This window comes from Elephantulus edwardii, unplaced genomic scaffold (assembly GCF_000299155.1).
Source record: "Elephantulus edwardii isolate Elephantulus edwardi_28Jun2011 unplaced genomic scaffold, EleEdw1.0 scaffold00260, whole genome shotgun sequence".
NCBI classification, from domain to species: domain Eukaryota; kingdom Metazoa; phylum Chordata; class Mammalia; order Macroscelidea; family Macroscelididae; genus Elephantulus; species Elephantulus edwardii.
This window is the reverse complement of record NW_006400010.1, coordinates 714,522-723,240: the sequence shown is the minus strand read 5'-3', so window position 1 is coordinate 723,240 and position 8,719 is coordinate 714,522. Positions and strand designations below refer to the sequence as shown.

At 38.9% G+C, this 8,719-nt stretch overlaps 1 protein-coding gene across 1 annotated transcript in view; it reads left to right on the top strand.

Moving 5' to 3' along the window:
- The window catches only part of CD160 (CD160 molecule), a 78,143-nt gene extending 76,652 nt beyond the window's left edge, over nt 1–1,491 (top strand). The window contains exon 4 of the mRNA XM_006899540.1: nt 1,313–1,491. Coding sequence (XP_006899602.1) covers nt 1,313–1,491 — 179 coding nt within the window. The remainder of the gene's footprint in view (nt 1–1,312) is intronic.
- Nucleotides 1,492–8,719: the final 7,228 nt, after the last annotated feature.

Genomic DNA, 8,719 nt, shown 5'->3' with positions numbered 1-8,719 from the left:
TAGATGTTCATTGAAATGAAAAATAAATAAACTAAATTAAAAAAAAAGTTTGCTTCTTGGGGAAAAAAAATAAATTCCCATTTCCAGTCAATCTGCACTGATTGACTCAGTTCCACATCATCTGTTGTTGTTGTGTACTATACCCTCTGGGCAGGTTTTCAGAGGCAGTTAATTGCATGGGAGGAAATTGCCATCCTTCTGCTGAGCAGCTGGTGGCCTCAACCTGTGTGCCTTTGGGATTTCAGCACAGCTTCTTGCCACTAGGCCACCAGAGCTCCATTCTCCATCATCTAGCCAACAATGTTTATTGTGCATCTAAAGTAAAAGCCTTGGAGAATAGAATGAGGTACAATGCATCCTTTGCTCCTTATAATCTAGTATTCCTGTTTTCTCAAAACGTTTATGATGACCCTTTCAAAAGAATGTCTTTCCTCATCTTCTCAGTATACATAAATGATTAGTCAACATACATGAAAACGTGCCAACAAGCTTATTTTTGCTAGGCAATAATATTGTCTAGAGGAGCTCTGATGACTTGGTGATAAGGAATGGCACTGCCAACACAAAGGTACATAGTTCAAATCCACATAGTTCACAGTTGCTCTGAGAAAGATGGGCCATCAATTGCCATGGGATTTGATGCTTCTGAAAATCTGCTGGAGGGTCAGCTCTAGGCGGGTTCTGACTCAACGGCAAACAATAATGTCTACCATTTACTGAGGGCTTAATAGGTACTAGGTAGTGTGCTAAGAAATACATTGATTCTTTCACTTAATCTTAATGGCCTTTTGAGGTATGTTCATGCCTTGTGACAACTCAGGCTCAATGATCATTCTGTAAACTCACCCAGCTAATAAATGGAGGGAAATACAGATCTATTTATAAGTCCAAAATTTTAACTTCAGCTAAACTGCTCAGCCCATTCCAGAAAAATGGTTTGTAAATAAGATTTGAGGACACTGAAATATTCAAATGGCTAAATCACTTCTGCTGATTCTCCAGCATGAACAGCCCAAAAGTTGTGGTTTTAATCTACACAGCAATACTGCAGGAGGTAGTCTGCTTCTAAAAGATCTTCTGTAAACCCTATAGAGCAGTTCTATTTCCTTCAAAATCTACTTGCATCCCAATGAGATTCCCTATTCATTTACTACTGCACGTGCACATCACCACCATCTACAAATATTAGATACTTGATAATTTAGTTGGGCTGGGAGGTGTCCTTGCAGGTGGCAAGAGACCTGAGAGGATGCAAAAGTCTTCAGGATTTCTGAAATCTTTGCCTAACCTATTGGTTTCTCTTTCGAACCAGAAACAGGAAACTACACTGTGCAGGGACTGAAACAAAGACAACACTCTGAGCACAGCCACAGTAAAAGCATTCTCAATTCAGGTTTCTGGCAAGAAAAGACCTGGGAGATGCTGGCAGCCAGCCTGGTGATCGTTCAAGGTATGTCAAAAAGGACCTTCAGCAAGCATCCCAAGAAATGAGCAGTAAACCGTGGCCACCTTAGTTGTCCTTTAGGGGCAGGGTATGCTCACACATGAAGAAAAGGATGAAGAGGTCTCTTGCCTCATTCAGCTCATGAAGTTAATGGCAATGAATATCCCTGTCATTTTGTCAACCATGTTGTTCCAGAAGTAGGACCCATCTTAAACTTCCTGAGTGGCAAATTATTTCATGTCTTACCCTCCAGAAAAGAAATCAAAATTGGCTTCCTTCCTCAACTTCGAGTCTTTCAGATTTACTCAAGTTACAAACCCAGTTTCTGGAATAAGACTCAACAGATACATATCTTCTTTCTTTTTCCATTGCCTTTTTTTTTTCTTTTTTCCCATTGCCTTTTTAAGTCTTAAGGGCCCATCAAATACATATTCCAGGCCAAGTCATTCTTTATTACATCAGAAAGTTTTGTTGATATTCCAAATCAAGAGATGTAATATAAACTCTTTTTCTTTGTAGTTTTCTAATCCTTGTGCCAGAAGAAACGCCAAAAAGTTACAGCAAGACAGACTTGATTCTCATTAGCTTGGTATCTTTCTCAATAAAACAGAAGGGACTACGGAAGGCACCCAGGTAAACACATTAAGCAAGCAAGAAACTGGAGACTACAAGGTGGAGCAAATGCAGACACCTGGCCTTCCCTCCTCACTCCTGCAAGCCGGCCTTTCTTCCCACCTCATACAACAGTAAGAACAGACTAGCTTTAACAGAAGTGCATACACTTTTCAAATACTGGATGACAGGAACTTCAAACAATGGGCTTCAGCATGGCAGAGACTGATGATGGCACAGGACAGGACAAAGTTTTGATCTGTTGTTCATAGTTGACTCAAAAGCACTTAACAAGTTGCATGATTTTTAGGTGCGCTTAGTGGTTCAGCTGCTTAGATGAAAGCTTGAGGTTCATGTGTGAAGCTGGTGGATTCTGAACGCCGCAGCGCTTCGTCAGCACCCATGGACCTGTCCAAGTCAATTAACTAGGTACTTTGGGGGAAACACTGGTGTTTTGCTAGACCACATGGGACCTCTTAATGGAAAGCTTGATGGTTCAAATCCACCAGCCCTACACAGAAAGCAACATCTGCCAGCTTTAGTAAAGGTTTACAACCTTGAGAACCCAACATTCTATATTATATACTATAAAGTTGCTATGAGTCAGAATCAAAATGCCAATGAGTTTGGTTTTTCTAAGATACACTTTATTATCCCATCATAATTCCCTCTCTTCCCACCCTCACACACATAACACAGTAAAATAAGCAAGCAAATCAAATGAATAAAGTTTTCAAAATAACTTTTTAATTTAATGCCATAAAAAAGAGAAAATACGCAAAGATAAGCATGAGAGGAGAGTCAGACCCAGTGACTGACATGGTATGAAAATGAGGAAAACTGACTTTAGTGCTCGAGGCCTTTGGGCATAGCACCACTGGAAGATTTGTGCAGACTAGATGCATGGATTAGGATGATCCAGCTTCAATACAACCTCTGATGATTTCTCTTTTCAAATAAAAATCCATAGCAGCCTTTTCTTATCTTCTTTTCTTGTCTTCTTCTTTGGAAAGATGGCTTCTTGCCACAGTTAGCAGAGAGAAGAGGGGGTTAGGATATTCCTGGTAGGAGAAATTTTATGAATAATTTATCTGGAGCTAAACTGCAGGCCACAAACAGAGACTTAACTTGTGATCCTTGGCAAAGACCTGTGAAAGGCAGGAGCTGAGGTTTGTGTAAAGAGAGAGACTGACTTAAAATAGATAAGATGCTTATGAGGGATGGTCTTAAACCTCAAACTAAGAAATTGAGACTCAGTGTCCTATTGTGAGATAAGAGACCGGGCAGAGAGTCCAATGGCAGAGATTCAAATCCTGGTTCTGTAGCACACCAGCTGTGCCCACAGACAAATGAAATGTTGAGATGCTATTTCCATTTACAGGGATAAACAAGGAACAGGGCATTGCCTGCTCTATCTTCTGTTTCAAAGGATCATTCTGAGGACTATGCAATAAGAGATTGTTTTGAACCCAGGACCATTTGAATTCTAATGTAAAAAACTGACTTTCTCCACTACATCATATTCTCTTGAATCTTTTGCTACATAGCTTATGTATGCTAGCCTTTTTATTATGGCCACATTTTTTTAGAAGTGGACCTGAAGCGCCTGCTGCAGAGTGTCAAGGACTGCAGCCTACAATATGGATTGAGGCTCAATGTCAAGAAGACAAAGATTCTCCACTGGACCAATTGGCAGCATCAGGATGGATGGTGAAGAGATTGAGATTGTACACAGCTTTAGTTTGCTTGGCTCCATAGTCAACAGTCTTGGCACCAGCAGCCAGGAAATTAAAAGGCGCATTGCCATGGGAAAGTCTGCTGTTAGGGACCTCTCCAAAGTACTGAAGAGCAATGGTGTCTCTCTGGAGACTAAGGTGCATCTGATACAGGCCATGGTCTTTGCAATCACTTGTTATGCATCAGAGAGTTGGACAATGACCAAGGATAGAAGGAGAACTGATGCCTTTGAGCTGTGGTGCTGGAGAAGAGTATTGAGAATACCATGGACTGCTAGGAAAACAAACAGATTTGTCCTGGAAAGGGTTAAACCGGGTGGCTCCTTGGAGGCAAGGATTCTGAGGCTCTGTCTAACATACTTTGGACATGTTGTGAGGAGAGACAGGTCCTTGGAGAAGGACATCATGCTTGGGAGGGTGGAGGGACAGCGCAGGAGAGGAAGGCCCTCTATGAGGTGGATTGATTCAGTGACTGGGATAATTGGGATGGGAGTGTCAGAGACAGTGCGGATTGGCACAGGGCAGAGCGGAGTTTAGGGCTGTTGTACATAGGGTCGCTATGAGTCGCAAGCGACTCGACGGCACATAACAACAACATTTTTTTAAGGTAAAAAGAAATAGCTCAGTCACAAAATAACAGTATAAAATATCACTGTTACAGAATGGGACAGTTGAGAACTGGGGATAAAATGGGGCAAGAGTGGATAGTTAATGAACACTGTATTAGAACAGATGAATAGAAGAACTGTCTGAAAGGAATAGACATGATTATGCATTATACATTAGAGTTTCTGAAGCCACTGTGCCTTGATTGACTATCAGTGTCTGAGTCCAGAGTACTGCTTTGAGAACACTCAGCAGGAAGTTAACTGAAAACAGCTTCCTGGACAAGCAGGCAGACTCATCCCAAAATACAGAGTGCATTCTTGAGACCTCATAAAACCCACAAGAGCTGCTGTGAAGGCTTAATTAATGAAAAACTAAAGTCCTTGAGAGCTTGTGGCAAATACAGATTAACTGTCCTTGAGAATTTGAAGAAGATAGAGATAAGCTTTTTGTGTTTCTTAGGATCTTCTGAATAAAAAGCTCTGATTCTTAGATATTCAAGGACACATTCCTTTCTGGCTCCAGAGATAACTGTTAGATATATTACTTTAGGGTCTTTGAGATAATGGTTTGCTGTGTAGCAGTAAGTTTGATTATACTGATAGTAATGGAATGCTTGTATTCTCTACAAATGCTGAGAAAAATAAACCTCGAGGCCTTAGCTCTTGCTCTGGCCTCCTGTGCCTTGCTTTGTCTCTCTTTCTTCAGGTCCCTCCGAAAAATGACAACAATACATATGACAACAATCTGAATCAAGGAGTGCATTGTGGGGAGGGCTAGAGGAAGGGGAGGGGGAAGAAAATGTGCAAGCATGAAAAAAAATACCAAAAAAAGGGTAAAGATTTATAAGAAAGTTATGTCACAAAGATGGGATGAACCTTCCACCTTGGAAAGGAAATGTGGCACAAGTCTCTATCTACATTCTAAGTTCACATAGATATGTTTCCTTTACAATTAAAAAAAAATCTTCTAATGTCACTCAGCATTAAATAAACAGTGGAAGTCTCCCAAAGATGGGCCCCAATTACAGTGGTAGTTTCACCAATTGTGCTATCCTAATTATAGTTTATACAAGAAAATCTACATAAAGGACACAGGAGTGTTGCCTAAACTTGTTAAGAAATTCAAGAGCATTGTATTATTAACTCTGACTTGAACTCTGTTTAAGCAGAACAAAAAAAGCAACTATAAGTCAAAAGGTATGCTTCCAAAGAACATATTTATTCTGCTGATCTCAAGATTCAGTTCAAGACATTTGAAATACTTCCTTTTTGGCTTTCAAAATGGATTGATACAACTGATTTCAAATCTGTCCCCAGACTTTCCTATAGGAGTTGGTAGTTCTCTGGACATACATAAACCCTCTTTACATGAGTGATTCACAACCCAGGGGTTTTGAAGATCTGCAAGACTTTTATTGCAAGAAATATGTATAAACATTACTTTCCATCTGAATAAATAATGTATCTTACAAGTATGTATATACTACAATTAAATTTAGATGCTGGTGTGACTAATAAGAGAAATTGATTTTAAAAGTATTGCTGAAATCATAGCCACTTTCTGTTATGCATAATAAAAGATACTAAAATATGGCTATAATTTTGTTGGGAGGGAGTCTAATAATTTTTAGGCCTGAAAAAAAAACCTTATAAGAAAAAGCATAGTCTCACATCTGCATCACATGATTCACACATCTAAATGTCCTAACTGAAAGAGGAAAGGCAACATACCGACTCCACTTATATGGATACAATCTAAATGTATTCTGGAAAAAAAAAACATAAAGCTTATATGCAGAAGAGCTTAAGAGTTAATTGCCTGTAATTCCACTCGTCTATGGCAAGTATAAAGAGCTCTGGTAGCTTAGCTGCCACCATGTTGCAGTACCAACCAAAAGGTCAATAGTGAAATCTACCAGCTGCTCCAAGGGAGAAGATTGGGTAGTCAACTCCCTTAAAGAAATCTTGATGGAGGGTCAGTGAGTGGAAAACAAGTTGAAGGCAGTGTGTTTGGGTTTTTGGCTTGATGGCAGGTATGAGATCAAAGCTTCATAATGCCCTCTGGATCCTGGAAAATAATTCAAGCTGTACACATTATATTTCATGTATCTATTTTAGAACTTTAGAGTAGCCCTGTGGTTTCCAGTCTAAATGGTGAGGTACTGACAACATGACAAGCTAAGGTTTTCCACAAGATAGCCACTTGTAAACACAGTGATATGTTTACCCCATCAAATATTCCCAAACTCCCTGCATCAGAACTTAGATGGGATTTCTTTTAGAAATTCTAATAAAAGTATTCTCTTTCCTGATCCACCCAAGCCCCCATATCCCACTGGTTTTGTCTGGTAAACAACACTCTTACAGTCCTACTTCTTTACAAAAAGGAAACTCCGCTAATGTCCAACTTAATCATTAACCCTTGCAACCAACTCTGATGTACTTTCCTCCTGATTATTTTTTGTTAAGACTGATAAAATTTTAATTCCATGAATAAACAGCACCTACTAGTCAAGAAAAGAGAAACTGAAGCACGTAGAAAGTCATGAGAGAAGTCAATCGCATACCACCATTTAACAAAATGTTTTTTAAAAGTTCAATAGTTCAGTATTTGAGTTCAGCCATCTATATTAACACAGATGAACACCTTTTCCTTAAAGTCATTTATGCCTGACACATGGAAATTATTAGGCTTTCATCTCCAGTGAATTCCTTTAATACAGATCACATAACAGGGTGCCTGCCCCAGCTAATGTAACAAAAACTCATGAAAACGGAAGAGAACTAAAGGCATGTACAATGAGAAAATCAGATTGTGCGGCTCCAGTCTTCTGCTACATCCAAGTGCCTCCACATCTTTTCTTCTTATGTGAAATGTGAATGTGTCTGTGAATGTTGTTTTTATATATTTTTACATATATGCACACATATATATACACACATACCCTACAAACACACCTCCTTATTAATATAGAGAACCAATCACTGAACCAAACTAAATACTGCTAAAGAAAAGCATCCCACAAGCATTCGCCCATTCTTAGACAACAAATGTTGACACCTAAAATGCATAATAAACTAAGAAGCCATTTAATAGCCATTTCCACATCCTTGGCCTAGAATTATTACTCCTTTTTCAATTATTAATGTGAGTAAAGTATCAAAGAGATATATGGCAACTGAACAAAATGTCATTCTAGTTTCTCTTAACTCTTCATGTTTTCCAGACTGGCAATACAAACTTTGATGGAAAATTAATGCTTAACGGTCAGATTATTCTCCCTGCTCACAATAGCTTGGAAACTTGAAAGATGTTGTCCCACACCCTACTCCCCAGTTTTTCCCAGCCCTCAGTCAGGTTAGATTAGCTCACCAGAATCTACCTGTAAAGCAACCATTACTGGGAGGCCAGTTAAGGTGCTGCAATATATAACCTTTCAGCCTCTCAGTCCAATTACTAGAAATCTCTCCAGTTATGTCCTAGTTAAATAGTTTTCTGTTTCTGTGAAATAGAGAAAGGTAGAGAAAAAAAGATGCTCAATCAGTTCAACTCTGCACAGAATCCAAAGGTAGGCCATTTAATATGAATAAGGGCCTTCAAGCCCACAGACAGGATTTAAGATCTAAAATCTTAACAGTTTTCTCTTTGACAATGAAGAAAAGTAGAATCATCTCACCCTTAACTTTTGTAAAGACCCCTTTCTTTCACCCCCAAAACGAGCATCTGGTAGACAACAAATCTAAAAAGAGACTCCTAGCCAAGAAAAAGACTCATTAAAGAGGGGCCTTCTGATCATTCCACAGCATGAAGGGCGGTGTGAATAATTCATACCCTGTGCACCATTAGTGGTGCCCTTTTAGGTATACTAACAGCTGTTACACACAATCATTTCCTTTTGATACTGAGTTTCAACAATATTCTTGATCTTCTTCATTTACTTAACTTTAAACATTGAAGTACTCCAAAGAACCATGTACACTATTAAGCTGGGAAAAAAAAACCCAAGGTCATCTTCTCCAAGTTGGTTAGTTTGTTGTTTTGTATTTTTTCCATGATCACAATTATCAGTTTTACTCCAAAGGCAGCAAAAAGCAAGGGGGGGGGGCGGCTAAGTAGAATAAAGTTTTCCAAGATGAAAAAATAAAAATGAGACCATCTCATTTTTAAAAAAAATCTCAATTCCTGAAAATCAGTTATTATCAGAAACCACGAACTAGCTGTGAAAGTGGTAATGAAGTTATCTCATTTTTTAAGCGGAATAATTTTAAAGTCTACAGAAAAAAAAGGACAGTATAAGGTCATTTAAAAAAAATTTTAG